The sequence below is a fragment of the Musa acuminata genome, chromosome BXJ1-8, assembly GCF_036884655.1.
Source record: "Musa acuminata AAA Group cultivar baxijiao chromosome BXJ1-8, Cavendish_Baxijiao_AAA, whole genome shotgun sequence".
NCBI classification, from domain to species: domain Eukaryota; kingdom Viridiplantae; phylum Streptophyta; class Magnoliopsida; order Zingiberales; family Musaceae; genus Musa; species Musa acuminata.
In genome coordinates, this window is record NC_088334.1 from 52,192,812 (window position 1) to 52,211,057 (window position 18,246).

General features: G+C 35.7%; 1 protein-coding gene and 1 pseudogene across 2 annotated transcripts; both read left to right on the plus strand.

The window, feature by feature from the left end:
* Nucleotides 1-960: 960 nt before the first annotated feature.
* On the plus strand, nucleotides 961-4,311 carry LOC103995581 (bifunctional protein FolD 2-like; annotated as a pseudogene).
* A 2,311-nt stretch (nucleotides 4,312-6,622) lies between these two features.
* On the plus strand, nucleotides 6,623-16,653 carry LOC135581541 (uncharacterized). 2 transcript variants are annotated; one of them, XM_065081122.1, is made up of 10 exons: nucleotides 6,623-6,799; nucleotides 8,036-8,230; nucleotides 8,671-8,723; nucleotides 11,426-11,479; nucleotides 12,817-13,089; nucleotides 13,180-13,242; nucleotides 13,352-13,420; nucleotides 13,526-13,656; nucleotides 13,768-13,813; nucleotides 16,222-16,653. In XM_065081122.1, exons 1-9 carry the CDS (start codon nucleotides 6,778-6,780, stop codon nucleotides 13,775-13,777), a joined length of 870 nt encoding a protein of 289 aa, XP_064937194.1. In that variant the 5' UTR covers nucleotides 6,623-6,777; the 3' UTR covers nucleotides 13,778-13,813; nucleotides 16,222-16,653. The 2 variants fall into 2 exon arrangements, with proteins under 2 accessions (XP_064937194.1, XP_064937195.1); XM_065081123.1 differs by lacking the exon at nucleotides 13,526-13,656 and having other exon boundaries at nucleotides 6,635-6,799.
* The last annotated feature ends 1,593 nt before the right edge of the window (nucleotides 16,654-18,246 follow it).

Sequence of the window (18,246 nt, forward strand, 5' to 3'; positions counted from 1 at the left end):
AATTTATAGAATATTTGATTCATTGAATGTAAGTAATTAAGGGGAAATAAGTGAGGTTGGTGAGGAAATCACGTGTGCACGCATGTCTATGCTCGTTGTTCACGTGCGGTGGATGTGACCAAGACGGAACGCTCAAATCGAAATATTCGTTTTGAGACGAAGAAAAATGTATTATCAAAATAAATAAGTACAAAAATAATACCAAAACTCAATGTCATCGAGTAAAAGGAACCTGAAGAAAAAAAAAAAAAATATATATATATATATATATATATATATAAGAAAAATCAAACACAATGTTATATAATATTTATGACTAAGTTAATGATAGTGAACTTTTATAACCTATATAAATTTATTCAATTTTTTTTTCTTATTTTTAATATGAAAATAAATTGGAATATTATAGTCTTTGTTGATACATCCTTAATATAATAAAAAAAATATTTTAATTAAAAAAGAATATTAGATGAAGTGGCTCGATTGCCCATCAAACAAAAGAATCAAAGAATCGTTGAACGACCAGCAGCACTTGCCATCATCCACTCTCTCGATCCAGTAGCATCCTGCATATTCCAGCCGGACATGGCAAGGAGGCTTCGAGGAACCCATCAAGTTTCAGTGATACGTCTCACTGTTTGATCCACTCAATTCAGAAGCTTCCTTCGCTTTATTCTACCGAGTTGGGAGTCATGAACGAAGACGACGAGTTCCAAAGCAGGTTTCTTCTTCACCATTATTCCGTCTAAACCAAGTGGTGGAAAAGAGTCGCAGGAAGAGATCATTATTCCCTGCGACGACAATGAAGTATACACGCATCAAAACACAATCTTCCCGTCGTCCAACTTGAGAAGACAGCATATCCTCATCTCCAAAGATGCCATTCTTAATCTGATTCTATATATGCCTCCCTTTACCGATGCTTCTGGGAGAACAGTAGCTATTCGAGAAACCCAAGCCATGAAGCCGTCGCAGATGCCGGGGGAGAGCTCTTGGGGCCATGAAGTCAAGCGAGCAACCATGGCTTTGGTGGGAAGTCTGACGCAGAAGCTACGCGAGAATTCGAGGGCTGGTGCCGGAGCATGTCGGAGCTCCGTGAACTCGGAAGATCCTATGAGAAAACTCATGTTTCTGGGGCCATGGAGCCACACATGAATCCAGTCGACTGCAGTTGCTTCGATGCTCTCGATCGTCTTGGTTGGAGTCGTAGGGGAAGGAGAAGGGTGAATCGAGTACTGCAGTATGATCTCGTTGGGAACTTATTCCCGTCCACGCATAGATATTATCATGGAAGGAAGGAAGATTACGACATGGTGATGATATGAATATTGAATGCTTGATTCTGATATATGAGTATTTTACATCCAACAATTAACTTTCAAATGAAGTCATTCCTTCGTTCTATATTTCCCTATGCAAATATAAATAAATATATAAATATATATACATATATGTATATATACATATATATATATATATATGTGTGTGTATTTGTATATGTATATGTATAAATATACATATAAATTTATATGTATATATATATACATATATAAATGTATATATAAACATATATATATATATACATATATATATATATATGTATATATATATGTATGTATATATATATATACATACATATATATATACATATATATATATATACATATATATATATACATATACATATATATATATATACATATATATATATATATACATATATATATATATACATATATATATATATATACATATATATATATATATATACATATATATATATATATACATATATATATATATACATATATATACATATATATATATATATATATATATATATATATATATATATATATATATATATATATATATATATATATATATATATATATATATATATATATATTCCAGCATTGGAAACGATGGGCCCAAAAGGCATTCGGTGAGAGACCGCACTCCACAAGACGAACCACAGCCCATCACTACACCCCGATCGGGCTTTCTTCCATCTCCTGCATCTTCTCTTCATCTGCTACTCCCTCACATACATCATCAATGGCGACGATTATAGACGGCAAAGCCATCGCTCGATGCTTCCGGAATGAAATCGCCGTCGAAGTCCGATCCGTCTCTCAGAACTACAACGAGGCACAGATCTGAAACCCCTCTCGCGTAGTCTCCGATTCGATCTTTCTTGGATCGACCTACCCCGGCGATTGATTGGGTTTTTGCGTTCGTTTCTTTAGTTGGAGAATCTCAGGTGCCGGGGCTGGCGGTGGTGATCGTGGGGGTGCGGAAGGACTCGCAGAGCTACGTGAGCATGAAGCGGAAGTCCTGCGCCGAGGTGGGCATCCGGTCGATCGATGTCGACTTCCCCGAGCAGATCTCCGGGGTGGACGTGGTTGCTAAGGTTCACGAGTTGAACGATGACCCAGATGTACATGGTTCGTCCTCGAGATCCTCCTTATTCTCGACGTTATTGGTTATATCTGACGATCAGGAATTGGTGCCGTGGAAACATGATGGAAATGCTGTAAATTATTTTCTGATATTTGAATTTGTACGGCATTTTAGTTACTTTCACGTGTGGAAGGTCATTCTGGTTCTTCTTCCTTTTGTCATTGTAGCTAACTGCTGATTAAACAAGCCAAAATTGCTACTGGATAAAAAGATCTAAGCTGTTTCTTGAAAATTTTCATTTGGGTTTGCTACCTCTTATTCTACAAGAGAAACTTTCTTTTGGAAATATATTGCTTGTGTATCTGAAATATATCAAGGCATGTTTGTCCAGAAGGATAGGAAATTGTGAGGAATTCAACTTTCAGAAATGTGCTACTATTCCTTTTTAATGCTGGAAAGCAAGGAATTCTTGATTTATGATCATTAGTTTTTAATTTATCAGGCTTTCTCATTCTAAACATTCTCCAATTCTCCATGCTTGAATGTGGTGTTCCTTGTCTACCATTTTGCCACAAGGCATTTCAAAAACGAATCATTTCACATGTACTACGTCTCCTAATTTTGATGTGTGAACTCTAACAGATTTGTTTTGGTTTTTCTATCCAAATTGCTTCAACATGAACTCTTCAGATACTTCACCAGATAAACATTGAATCGCTCTCTGTTTCTCTTAAGAATTGCTTTATACTTATTTCTATGTAATATCTCCGGTCCCAGGGAGTTTTTTGTTTCATACATATATAAATTAAATGCTTCTTAATCTGGGGTCATTTTTAGTATGACATATGTGTTCATGTTTTATTCTATCTTGAGCATTTCAAGTTAGATCCTTTTATGAGTTCGTCAAGTTATGCTTTACTTTTGCCAGCCAAAAATTCTGTTGGGGCTTTAGCATGTTAAATTCAATCCTTACCATATAGGTTTGCCTTGTACAGCTTCATCATAGTTTATCACATCATATTATTTCATTTATGACATCCATTTAAGTTCTAGTCTTATAATTTCCCATTTAAGAACTAGTTATGTTTAATATGAGTATTTTGGCTTAATTCTCAGGGATACTTGTTCAACTTCCCTTGCCAAAACACATAAATGAAGAGAAAGTATTGAGTTAAATCAGTACTGAGAAAGATGTTGATGGATTTCATCCTCTAAATTTTGGAAAAGCTTGCAATGAAGAGCAGAGAGCCCTTATTTCAGCCAGGCACTCCAAAGGTATATTTAACCACAAAAATTCACCATCTAGGTTATCTAATGGATGTGAGATTTCCTTTAGTACTCAAAGGTGCTAATTTGGGCTTCAACTTACCTAACACATGTATTTATTTTGCAGGGATGTCTTGAACTTCTAACACACAGTGGAATAAACATAAAAGGCAAAACGGCGGTTGTTGTTGGCCGGAGCAATATGGTGGAATTATCAGTGGCCCTTCTTCTCCTGAAAGCAGATGCAACTGTGACCATCATTCACTCGCACGCTCATGATTCTAAAAGCATTATTAGAGAAGCTGACATTGTTATCGCCGCAGCTGGACAAGCCAAGATGATAAACTCGATAACTGTGATTTCAAAAAGTACAATTCATATACTGTATGTTTGTATTATCATGGAATGATTCTTTAAAGCAATTATGATTGCTCTGATAACTTATGCTGGCCAATAGAAATTGTTATGCTAGATAAACTGTATAGTAAAAATATCTACCATGTCTTTTTCAGATCGAGGGAGACTGGATTAAGTCTGGTGCTGCTGTTATCGATGTTGGGACCAATGCCGTAGATGACCCTAGTAGGATATCAGGTTACATAGTTGTTGGGGATGTTGATTTCGAAGAAGCAAGCAAGGTGGCGGGATGGCTAACACCATTCCCGGGAAGTGTTGGACCGATGACCGTCGCAATGTTGCTCAAGAACACTTTGGATGGTGTTAAACATAAAATCACACAATAAAGGTCTCTTTTCTGCTTGCTGGTTTTGCTATTGTTATATACTGCAGAATGGCCTGACTTGATAGTTTAGCTTTTAATTGCTATTTACCAGTAACAGTGAGCTTTGTGCTTATAATTTTTGATATACCATATGTTTCTTTAAAACTGTGAGCGTCAACAAAAAGATCGGTTTAACTTTTATGTAGATTATGTAATAATGTGGCTTTAACGTGTCAGAAATTATTCCATTAACTATTTGCTGCTTCCTGCACAACTTCTCGGTTTAATTTTGTATTTGAGTTGCTTGCAGTCAATCCCTAAATTGCTAGAAATTATACTACACATCATAAATGCAATTATGGATTTATAAATAACCGATTCCATTGTTTAGATATCACATTTATTTCAACTCATGTTTATCAATTATCATGACCAAAATTCTCTTTTGAGGCAATAAAGGCAAAATATCTTCGATGTGAAGCTATGGTCATGATGAGAGACTATATTAAATCTCCTGATGAGATGAATTATGAATCATTTGTGATTCTTGACACTACCTTACTTATACATCATTGCTCTTAGCTCTCGGAAACTGATGCCTTTTTTTTTTTTGCTAACTCTGGAATTGTTGGTTTAGGTTTTGTTATTGGTGATGAAGACAACAACATCAATCCCTCAGGAGGTATTCCAAGCAAAGCAAGCAACCCCATCCAAGCTGAATGTATGGATATCTTTGGAGGGCGGTTTGGAGTACAAAAAGAATACCTTATTGACATGGAAGTCAAATTCTCCTTACAAGCTATAAGCTATCTCAGCAAAATCATATTATCTTACACTGGCATCCCAACTCAAATGTTATCCATTGGGCTCCTATCTAAAGAGAGAATAACATTAATGCTCATGATCTAGCTTACCAAGCTAGAAACAGTTATGCAACCACTTATTATGAAGTGGACAATAGACCTCATCTCATGCATGCATACCACCTTGTAAACTTACAGCTTAATTAATATTTTTTTTAAAAAAAAAATTACATATGTGCAATTGAAATTAATTTTAATTAGATATTAAGTTGACAATTAAAATAAAAATTTAATTCTTTATATTAATAAAAATTAGAAATACATAATACTTTACATATTTTAAATTCAAGAAAAACTTAATCATGATTAAAATTGGCTATCTGAAATTTCTGGATAAATATTAATGATATTGACGTATGTAGAGTTTCTTAATGTTTCAAAGGATATACGCTGTGTTAAATTTTGCGACGATATTACGTTTTATCCAAACTTTGCAAGAATGACTGCAAACCCAAAGAGAAAAAATATATATATGGCAAGTGACACTTTCTGTCAGTACAACAGAAGAGTTCTGAACGAAGTCAACGAGCAAAAGTTTAGTAGAAATGCATTGTTATAATATCGACCGTTTTTAACATATTGATTTTCCTGAACGAAGTCAACGAGCAAAAGTTTAGTAGAAATGCATTGTTATAATATGGATCTTTTTTAACATATTGATATTTCTATAATTACGAAAATAAAATATTTAGATTTATTTATCTTAATGATATCGATTTTGCTAATGAAAATATAAAAATAAAAGATAATTTTTTTTTTATGTTCCCATCGGTGACCATGGACGCGCGATATCATTGAGAATCGTAGATAACTGTTATGGATAAGGTGAGTGATAACGAGAGATGAGAACTGCTCTATATCTAAGTCGATATCAACGTAATTATCGAGTGATCATTTATTGCCTTATATTTGCATCGATGTTGATGTAAATGTCGAATGATCCTTTTGCTACTTGTAGCTACGTCAATGTTGACGTAGATACAAAATGACTTTTACTCTTGTCATCGTTCTCCTTATCCACAACAATCACCTATGACCTTCAACGGTGTCATCGTCCACCACCATCGATGTCGCTTGCTATAATCGACGTCGTTCGTCATAATTAACTAAATATATATTTTTTTTTATTTTTATATTTTTATTGATAAAATCGATGATATTAGAGTAAATAAATGTTTTACTTTCATATAATTATAAAAAAAAAGTATATTAATATTTTTTTTAAGTGTAGGATCGAGATTTTACGATAACATGTAATTAGCCGGCTCGTAATTTAAGTCGGATCTCACAGCGGCGCTGAAAGAGAGATTCTCCGCATAGTTTCCCTTTGCGTTTCGCAATTTCGTTTCACCCCACCGCGGCAGCGGAGAAACCTACAAGAGCGAGGGCGGACATGTCGAGATCCGCCTGGCTGTTCTCTCTCTCTCTCTCTCTCTCTATAAAACTCACATTGTCCTCGTTGCCGTTGATCTATATTTTTTCTCTTGGTCTTCCCAGATCCGCCTTTTCTCCGAGGAATCTGCCATGGCTCTTCGATCGTTCCTCGGTAATCTTTCGACCTCACTCCTTTTTCCCTTACTCCTTGCTATTGTGGATCTTCCGACGCCGTGTTCTCGTGCTTCCGTTCTTGAAGGCTTGTTTGATCCATCTGCAGTTCTGGTAGCGAAAGTTGTGTGACTTCTGCTCATTTTCTCTTTGGATATTTGAGCCTTTTTTCATTGGGTGGTGACTGCCACAAACAACGAGGGTTCGTCTTTTAAGGAAGCGAAGCTCCTCCATGTGTGGATTCTGAAGGTGGAGCAGTAACTTTGTTTCGACGCCACGTGCTTAATGGTTTCGTGGTTGATAAACTCGCATCAAGAAAAAAGTTAGAAGTCCGATTCAAAGAAACACAGACTAAAAAAGAAGAGGAAAAGAAAAATGGTGCTTAATTGTAATTGGGTGATTAACTATCGAGGCATGGAGATAATAATATGGACCAGTTTGGGACAACAAGTTTGAAGTTAAATCTGATGCATCCCACGGCCAACTGTTAAAAAAAAAAAAACTTTTTTTAGGAAGTTCATGGCTAACAATTAATCCGCTTTATGACTGAATACAACTTCCTGACTGATGTAGTGGAACGTGGAAATAATATGCATTCAAGGGAAAGAGGAGTAGGAATTGCTTTATGACTAGGCTCTCTGATTTACATCTTGTGTTATTCCACGACGAATACATTTTCCTATATTTTTCTCACATATGTTCATCTGGACTATTTTAAGGGAATCGTCACTTGCTCTTCTGTCAAGTTTCATCAATAGCAAGTCTCTTACCCATATCTGACTTTGTCAGAGCTTAACACTAGTTTGCATTCTTGATTCAAAATAGGGAATATTAGACAAATTCATATTTTCAGACTACCGAAGCTTTGGAACTTTTAAAATCTAATTAACTATATAAAATAGAGTTGTCAACTATGTATGAGACTTGTGGATGAAGTTGTCTTATGGATTTGGGCCTTCTCATGTGCAATCGACTTGCTTTGCCCCTATTAGATGTCATTTGACATTGTGAAGATGTATAGAGAGAGAGAGAGAGAGAGAGAGAGAGAGAGAGAGAGAGAGAATATCTTGTGTGCAAGAATTTCACTTCAATTTGCTAGGAGGTACACTTTCTGGTTACTTTGTCTACTGAAGTGTTCTTTGTGTCCACTTTATTTTGTTCTGTGGCAATTTTTTCCAGTTTTTTATGAATAAAAACAACATTTATAGTAAACATTTGCATTACTGTTTCTTGTTAGGTGCCCCTAGGACAATTTTCCATGGACACTCTTCAGTTGAGAAGCCTGTTCCCATCCTTGTTTCCAGTACCGTTTCAAAATCTTTATTACAGAGGGTTCCAGAAGAATACCAGAGATCTATTTCCTCAATGGTTCTCCCAAAACATTCATTACATGTAAAGGCCTCACAGAATACATCAGCTTTGACTACGAATGGTAAGTCATGTTCAATTACATACTATTTTACAAATTAAAAAAAAAACTTTGATACTTCTCACTGTTTGCTAGTAACATGTTAAAACATTACTTTTTATTAAGTTCTGCAGGATTGATATTTTAATAATCATAATGTTACACAAACATCACTAGAGAAAAAACTTCTAATACATAAAAGTCATGGTCATAATTGAATGCCTCCATTGAGTCAATTTGGGAAAGAGTTAATCCTTATGGGAATGGGGGACTATTTGAAGTTTTCATACAAAATTTATGAGATTCTTTTGTCATATCCAATTAAAGTGGTTGGCAAGCTGGCCGTATGTTCTTCTTTTTGATAACCTATTAATGTATATTCTATAGCTTGTTGATTGACATCCTAAGCAATATGCCATTCAGACACATAATCTTGATAGCAATTTTTGTCCCTCTAAATGCAGCTGACACCGATCAGAAGAATTCAATCACCTCAACTTTTCCAAATGGATGTCAGGTCAAAAATTTCTCTGGCTGTTTTTAGATACTTGGAGAGCTTTCATGTCTATACATGATGCATTTTTTGCTTCTGAATTCTTTATGCTTCTCTGTTTAGGTAATTGAAAGCAGGCGGTGCTCTTGCTGCACCTTTAACTTAATAATGCTGTGTGTGCATCAAATGTAACTCTATCTTAAACATTGATCAATATGCTTATCCCCTTGTTGATTGATTTATGGGTTTGCAATAACTTCTCAGTTCCTATCTGTGGTTGCTTAGGCTATTATCAATGTATTTGTGTTTTTTTTTTTTCAACGGATCAAAACTTTATCCTGATTAGAGCATCGAATATTATCCAATGCATATAAATTTTCAAATATGAAGTCGAATTAATAACAGATTAATTACTAAGTTGAAGTACTTATACTAGATATGGCACTCGTTAATAATCATTTGGTAAAGCTATCACTTTAAACTCCATCCTTTCTGGTTCATACTGCTACTAAAGGTCTTGCAATGCTTTGAAGAAGTTAAATTTCAACAGTTAATGCATCAATTAATTGAATCACACCATGTTTTTCTTTTAATATTGTTAGAGGGTCAATTTTCTGTATCAAGCACTCACCTCTGGGCATTTAGAGATGGTGGAAATATTGATTCCTCTCATCAATACCAGGAGGCATTTTATCCATCAATAAAATATATCATTAGATAAAATCCATGATAAAATTGCCACCATGTTTGGATAAATAACTGAAGCTATCTGGTCTAATTGCCTTGTTGCAGTTTCTTGTCAATGTCTAGTATTTTTCAATTAGAAATAGTGGGGTGAAACAATGATCTGGCACATCTAGATCCCTTTGCAGCTATTCACCTGTCATATGTACAAAATAAGACAATATGGCCTCAATGACTTCTTACTGGATGTCTTATCCTATTACTAAACTGTAATTAATATTCGAATTGCATTTGACTAATCTGTAATTGTGTGTCAAACACCTATACTTCAAGAAGACAATGGATGGCCTGCCGTATTACTCCTTTATGACCTGGATGATCGAGGTTTGGGCTAAGAAACAAGATTTCTATTTGTAGAGGTAAGATTATATATCTTGCATTTGTGGAAGCTTTGGTTTGCCCTCTTTTTTACCTATACTTCAAGAAGAGAGAGATCGTAGGGTGGCCAACTCTAGCACATTCCTTCCCATTAGCTTGGGAAGAAATATGGGCATGGAACATGGCTAGCTTTCTTTCTCTCTCTCCTATTTTGTCATTGTCAACCCTTCTATGATAAGGTTTCCATCCCTCTTTTCATGAATATCTTTTATTGGTTATATAAAAGAACATTAAAGCTAGTTGGTAGAACCCTTGCGAATTCTAAGCTTGAGGTTGATATCTTTAGGGGATCGGTCTCCTTGAAACTCTATAGGGGTTCCTTCTTCCAAGTTACTTCTCAAAGGCTGCTAAAAAGTTTCATCTATTGCTTATTAAAAGAGGATGAATACATGACTATTTATAGATCTTCTAAACCTCAACTCCTAATAGGACTCCTACTCAATTATGACTCATACTCAAGACTCCTACTTCTAACCAACTTCTAATGCTTCTCTAAGAAGCAAACTCCAAACTAATCCTATCCTTAGTCGGTCTCTTCATGATCTTTAATAGGGGTCGGCTAAATAGGTTTTACATGAATGTCCCGATCAATGAAACTCAATTAGGACTATCCTAGCTAGAGTCCTAACACTAGTGCCCAACTTTTTTCCTTGTGCATCTATGACCATATTTTATCATGTCAGTTTCAATTGAGGATTCCATGCTATTGATAATTGAGCTATATCATATCAGCGGCATTGAGATTCATTAATGCCCTTTTAACTCTTAAGATTTTGCTTGCTTCACTTCCATAGGACTTCTCAAACCAAACAACAGAATGAATCCCCAAACAATAGAATCTTCTTGATGACCAGTTATTAATAACTATGTAACTACATATGACAAGGGTGACATGTGCATTCTTGTAAGGATGTTTGTACAGTTCTGAACCTTGTCATCCACTGTGGTGAACTACTTATGTTCTAATACTTCTCTTACTGTTCCTTTAGCCTATGGTCTGGATATGGAGAAAAAATCTAACATAAAAGAACATTTAGAGAACTTATTTAGCCATTGAACTTTTAAGTCTCTTATGTCCAATGGGAGATGGGACTAACCTGAATGAAGCCATCAGACATTCTTCTCATGCTTCTGGATCGAGGTGCTCCATGAATGTCTTTAAAATAGATCAAGAAAGAATATATTTGATCATGTTCTTTTTTTTTCTTTCTACGATTTGGTGGCCTAACACATTATTCATACAGATCATTACTTTTTTTCTCTTTTTTTCTACAGTTGACTTTCAATATTGGTTTTCTATTATGAGATATTGTGTTGTTTCTTTGACCTGGGTTTTCTCGTGAGAATGTTGTTTCAATGCAAAAAGGAGACTTCACAGCAAAATTTTCGATTTGAATTCTCTGCATTTTGAGCTCATTATAAATGCTGGCACCACTACTTTGGTCCTAGCCAGTCCATTCTAGGCCCATTCTTATTTTTAGGGGGTGCTTTAAATTCATGACTGGATTGGCAAATTGTTTGAGTAGACTGGTAGAATAATATAAAATTTTGCTCTCCTTATTAATACGTTCTGAATATCACCTGAATTGCTCATTGCATTACAGACATTGATCGAGGAGGTCTGTGACCTAACAGATATCGCAGAGCTCAAAATGAAGGTATGTTTGGCATCTAATCAATCTAACATAACGCTGACTTTAGCACTTCATAATAAATCCTGATTAATGATCAGTACTATGGGACAAACATCTTTGAGCTATAATCTAATTTGGTTACTGGAAGATATTGCACCTGATATTTTTACTATTTTAGAGCCTTACTGATGTTGTTACATGCTTCTAGACATGCTACATTTCTAACATCATTTTCCGATTCCTCTTAGATTGAGAAGTCAATACTATAACTTTTAATATACATACTTCCGTATTAGGGGCTTGGGGCTATATGTGAAAAACAGTCCCATGAATCTTGATAATCACAAATTTTTAAGAGTAAAGCAAATTCAAAGACCCAGCAATTTTTGTGTACAGCATCCTAATGTACATAGCTTGCTTGGATATATGTGAAAAGACATAGGTACCTTCTTCTTCATAGTGATAATCACTAATGTTGAATGTTTTGTTTTCCAGTAGAAATTGAGGAAAATTCGAAGTTGTTCTTCTTTCTCACTCATATTTGTTTTTCCTAAGCAAATTGCATTAGATATTTAGACTTACTGTACGTGTAATTCATGCTCCTCTAGGTTGTGTTTAAAATGGTAGTTTGTATGGCTGACCCTGCACTTATGATCTTTTTTTTTTTTATTTTCAACTCGCCTGAATTAGCTGCGAGTTTCTAGGTTCTACACACTTGCTGTGTTGCTAACAGTATATTTCTTGTGATGAACCTGTGATTGATCAAGCATGTAATGCCAGACATCGATGATGGCTATGAGAAATAGTAACTTTTTATAATGGTCCCTATATTTCGTTATAATTTCAGGGGTTGAGAATGGTCAACCTTTTTTTTTTCTCTTCTGAAACTTGGGTTTAAAGTTTAAACGACAAGTTAGAAGCCCTGTTGCTCTTATTTGCATCCTCTGTGTATATTCTATTGTGACAGTTCTCAGTTGCCTTACCGTTAGCCATTACTAAGACAGTAGTTTCCTTGTTTGTGTGTGTGTCTCTCTCTCCCTCCAACAACTTTTTTAGTTTGATATGAGTTGCTTCTTCTTGGTGTTGCATTTGATGGTTCTCCTTGGACATGCGCCTACCTAAAAATTTTCAATTTTTCTCAATTGGTGCTTCATCAAAGTCAATTATTTCTCACTGTATCTTGTAAGATCACTTATACATCCCAACAGCTAAACCTCTGAGGAACTGGTTTTTTTATGTCCTATCCACCCATGATTTTGACATCCAAGTATAATAATCTGAATTGGAAGTTGGAACTAAAGATAACACTCAGTTAGCCATTAGCTTGGGATCCTTTATTATTGCTATGGAATTTTCTTCAGGTTGGTGATTTCGAAATGTTCCTGAAAAGAGATGTAGGAATCTCAAATGCCCCAAATTCAGTTTCAGCTCCTATTGAGTCACCAATTACAGCACCACCAATTCCAAGCAAGCCAATGGTGGAAGCAGTTCCTTCTTCCCCTCCTGTTCTGGAGCAGAAGTCTCCTGCAACTGCTTCCAGTCCATTTACCTATGTTTCTGCGGCAAAGACATCAAAGTTGGCAGCTTTAGAAGCTTCTGGACTGAATGCATATGCTCTAGTATCATCATCTACGGTGTGCATGACTTAAATGGGATAGTCTTTTTCCACTTTATGTAGTAATACTCTGATTTTTTTTTTTAAATGTTTGCTGTACCCCCTTTAGGTTGGTTCATTTCAAAGTGGAAGAACGTTGAAAGGGGAAAGACAGCCTCCTGTCTGTAAAGAGGTTTTGTGATAAGGATATTTGATGACTTGTTATTTTATACAAACATATGCTTGAATTTATTTCTGAAGAATTGCTTGTATTTAATGATCTTGTGATTCATAAATGATAGGGTGACATCATCAAAGAAGGGCAAATTATTGGCTTCTTGGATCAATTTGGAAATGAACTTCCTATTAGAGTGAGTTTTCTTTAATTCCCTGTCTGTTATACTTTTAGTTGAATTGCTCTCCATAAATAATGGCATCAGTATGATACTATTTAAAAGCATGGTTCACCGTCCCAGTCCATACCGGTTTACCAACCGGTCGTCGATATGGGGTACGTATCGAACCATACCAATGTACCAACACACGAAACGATGGAACATATTGACAAGCCGATATGTACCACTCTTACTGATCTCTTGTCGGACCGGTATGTATTGCCTAGTATGGGAAGTATGCCACGATATGACGAACCATGCTTAAGAGACTAATGTATTCAAACAACTTCACAAGACTAAATGACACTTGTCTTTTTGTGCAGTCAGATGTAGCTGGAGAAGTAATAAAGATCCTCTGTGAGAATGGAGGTAATGTCGAAGTCCATATTTAATTATTGCATTTATAGTACATCTTATCTTTTGGAATATGATTGTGCCTGCTGTATCCAAGTTGTTTGTATCTGCTAAGATTAAAATGGGAAAGCCCATGAGAGCTCATATTCTCAATATGAATATAAATTACAACCACCCTCTTTATCTTCCGACTGCTTCACTTCCACCTTACAAATCAACCAGCAGCTTTTCTGGCCTTCATGGAGCCAGGCACCACCAACTTCCTTACTCACCAAAGTGATTGATATTTATTGTTAATTAGTTCATGCATTGTTTCTTCTTCTATATTTGAAACTTCCTTTCACAGCTTCGGTAATAAATTGACTTGAATAGCCGAGGAACTCATTGATCCAAAGAACTGCTCCTCTTCCATTGGTTGCAGATTTTGTTATTCTCTGTGCAATAGTCAATCAAATATGCCTCAATAGTTCTCCTTTTCTTATATATCTGAACTTGGTTACAATGGTTTTTGTGTATATATCAAATTTCTCTTCTCTTACTGCTCTTGAAGCAACAATGGGAGGGAAACCAACATCATTTTACTCTCCTGAACCCATTTCTCTCCTTTCTTCTTTCTTCCATCGCTCTCTAGTCTATCATGTTCGTGCATATGGTATGCATCTTCCTGTTTTGGATAACGTGGTACATGGGTCATGCTTACTAGAAGCTAGGTATCGACGTCTAGCGTTTGCCAAAGATGGTTAACTGTAACCCTGTGGTTTTGTGTAAGATGTGGATTTTCCTTGAGCTCCATGATCATGCTTAAGCCCATGATTATTGGTTGCAACTGAAGCATGTAATAGCTTTTCCGTTACAATTGAAAAATATGGACCTCAACCACTTGCAGTAGATATAATTGTTTTGCAAGTAGTGATGGTTTTGACATGCAGCAAGTTCCTTACAATTAGAATGCAAAAGAGAATATAAATATTTACCACCAACAGTTGAAATTAAAAGAAATACTAGTGTTGTGCCCACACATCCTCCAACACTAACTAACTAAAGCTTTCAACCAAGGTTCGCATTTTGTACCGTATCAGAGTATTATATATATATATATATATATATATATATATATATATATATAATAATAATAATAATAATAATAATAATAAAGTTAAAAAATAAAAAAGGGGCGATGTCACCTCATTTCTTTTGCTCGTATGGGGAGAAGAAACATCGCCTCGTTTCTTCTGCTCGGTTTCTTCTCCTTGTGAAGCTCGCCTAGGCTTCTTCTCCCCGCGTGGATGAGAAGTCATCGACGATGCCGAGGCCTCAGACGAGGAGGAGGCGACATCTCATCTGCAACGTCCAATGTGGGAGGGCGGCGATGGATTGGAATCGTCGAGGGAGAGCGGTGCCGGATCTCCAGGTTCTCCCTCTTCTCCCTCGGCTAATACCGCCTGGTAACAGGCAGCGACGGTCAAAATCGATCGTCATCGACTGATTTCGGGTGGTAACGAGGCGGAAATAGCCCCAATCGACGGTACTGCCCGGTAGCGGGCGGTCCACGTACCGGTCTGCTAGCGGACCAGTATGTATCGCCCGGTATAGACGGCATCATTCGGAATTAAAATCTTTGCTTTCAACAAAAAGGAATGAACCTTTGAATTCATATTAGCTATGGAAATTGTTGTTATGAGTTCTACCTAAAATCAATTCATGTGCCAATGAACTTGAACTCACCTTTGCTTACTAATTAACTTGAGCTATCTATTAAAGAATTCTAGGAGAGAAACATGAAGGTTCAAGATGAATTTGTACAAAGGGGCTTGTAAGGAATTGAGAGTCAATTAAAATAATCTTACTCATTGAAAATGACATAAGTGTGGATGTGTTACACAAAGTGGAGACAATGACGTAGGACCATTCATATTGCAAGATGCCTTATACTATTGTTGAAGGCTAGGCTAATATGTGCTGTATTTTCCAGGAATGCTTGCGGTATAGGAGAAAAGCTTGAGTGAAATCTCTTAAGGAACTCCTGATTGTGTCAAGTGCCACTTTTGGTTTGCAAATGGCAAATCAAAGGCTAAGGGTTAAACCACTTTGTCTGGATTGTTTTAATCTTCTTTAAGTCAACAATGTTTGTTGGGTCAAACATTTAATGCTTCTTAAATCCTAAACCAAAAGTTATAAATATGGAAATAGTAGTTTGGATGGATTTATATGTATGCAAGCCCACCTCAGTAGTAGTGCTCATATAGAATATTGTTTTTCGAACCTGCTGTATTTATCATGATCAAGAAATAGAATCATGTTTGGCCGCATGTGATTAATGTGAACAATGTTAATTTTTTGTTTGTATAGAGAGTAGTAAACATATTTTCGTATACGATATTCACTCATTTTTTGGTTTCTCACCAGCCTTTTTTGTCTTACAGAAGCTGTTGGCTATGGAGATCCCCTTGTTGCCGTCTTGCCTTCATTCCACGGGGTAAAGTGAGTCAATCTTCATTCCCTCCGTGCTCCTGGATTTGCGGTGAAGCTCTCCCATGTTGATGATTGCTGGGGAAATCCATCTGATTTGGCTTTTAATCTTTGAACTGTCATGGCGAACCAAAAATTCCCTCTTTTTATGCGCCCAAGTCGTTTACAATTTTCAGTAAATGATATCAACACGAACTTAGATCATATGTCGAATTCTTTAGCTTTCCTTGGTCAGAGTTGAAGCTTAAAATCACAAGTAAGCAAAAAACTCTTGAAGCTATTCTGTTCATGATTCATTGCTAAATACAGCTGCCCTCGTTTTGGAACTGGTCACATTGTTGTGACACGCACAAAATTTCTTCAGAGCTGAACTTGTTCATTTGCCACATCGGCTCATTTCTTGATCCCTCTCTGATTTTGAATTTTTTTGGACTCGGTTAGACATGAGCTTCGATCTGCATAATGTGATGAAGTGATTCCATCAAGCAGGTAATTTCCAGCATGTGTTTTGACTTGCCTATGCTGGATAGGTGGAGACAAAGGAAGGAGGAAATATTGCAATTTGGGGTTTGATTCAATTTTTGCTTGTATCAGGAACAAGTGACAAGAAGATTAGACGAAAACTGATGTTTGATGGATGGATTATAGGAAGAACTTTCTCAAGATCTTGTGGTACACAGGTTATGTTTCCTCTTCTAGTAGCATACATCAGTTATGGAACAACAACATAGTAATTTTAATCATTTGTAACAGTTCTTGGTTGAGTTGTATAATATGTTACATATTTTTTTTCTGGTCCCATCGCATGACTGATCTTTGAGTTGCATAATATGTTACAGTCATAGAGGTTGAATGGTTCTGAATTATGTAATATGGAACTAAACTGTGCTAAATCGAACTTGCTCTGATATTATCATTTGGTAATCATAGATAGGTCTGAACTATATTTCCAAAATGTTTAGATCAGATTAACAAGTGTAAACTCATCTAATTTATATATTATAAATTAATTTATTTTTTTCTGCTCATCTAATGTGTATCCTCTCCAAAGATAATTATTGTGGAATATTTTCCATCCGTCACAATTTTATATAATTTCTCTGAGATATAATAACCGCATGTCATTTTCTTTCCCATAATTCATTCATGAATAGCTCTTTCTTAGGTAACAATAGAGTCTGAACAGAATTCGCGATAGGTTACGTTTCCATTAGGTCAACCCCACGTGCTCAAATACGAAGATATGGCACGTTTTATAACGCTCTATGAGTCAATGGCATCGGAGTCGTCAATGGGCTCCTACTTAACATTCTTGACCTTAGATTACCATCCCTCATGATGGGGGCAAAAAGATGACCTTTCGTTTTACGTGCAACGATGGCATCATCTTGATGTGACGACGATCGACTCTCGCAATGATTAATGTGGTCAAAATTTATTATCCGATTACAACCAAAATATTGAAATTTAATAACAATTTTCCAATGCCGTTTGATGTGAAATTTGTGATACGAAAAGATGAAATATATAATATATATATATATATATATATATATATATATATATATCATTTGCTCTCATAAAATTCATATTAATTACAGACAATTTTGATCAGCCATAATTCGTTAGAATTATAAGACACAAATACCTGAATATACTTAGCAATCATACTATTAACGGTAGCTAATGAAAGATTGTTATCGATTAGAGTGTTTATGGAGATTGATTGCAAGAGCCAAAGTTGGTAGATTTGATAAGATAAAATATTATAGAAAAATTCATTTGTTTCCCAAAAAAATAAATGAATTTATGGCGATTCCAAATATAATATACACGCCATATAAAAAAAGATTAAATAGATATCGTAATAACACGATATAAATCTATTCGAAGTCGGTCTCGAAGGGGACAAGTGAAACCCTACAATTAATTTCTAACATATCTTTTTATGGAATAATTACAAAGCCCACCGCGGCTAT

Bases quoted from the DNA above. Each gene is read 5' to 3' on its own strand.
- LOC135581541 (XM_065081122.1), top strand. From the start codon at position 6,778: ATGGCTCTTCGATCGTTCCTCG. The intron at 6,800-8,035 runs GTAATCTTTCGA...GTTTCTTGTTAG, and splicing joins GGCTCTTCGATCGTTCCTCG to GTGCCCCTAGGACAATTTTC. The intron at 11,480-12,816 runs GTATGTTTGGCA...AATTTTCTTCAG, and splicing joins TCGCAGAGCTCAAAATGAAG to GTTGGTGATTTCGAAATGTT.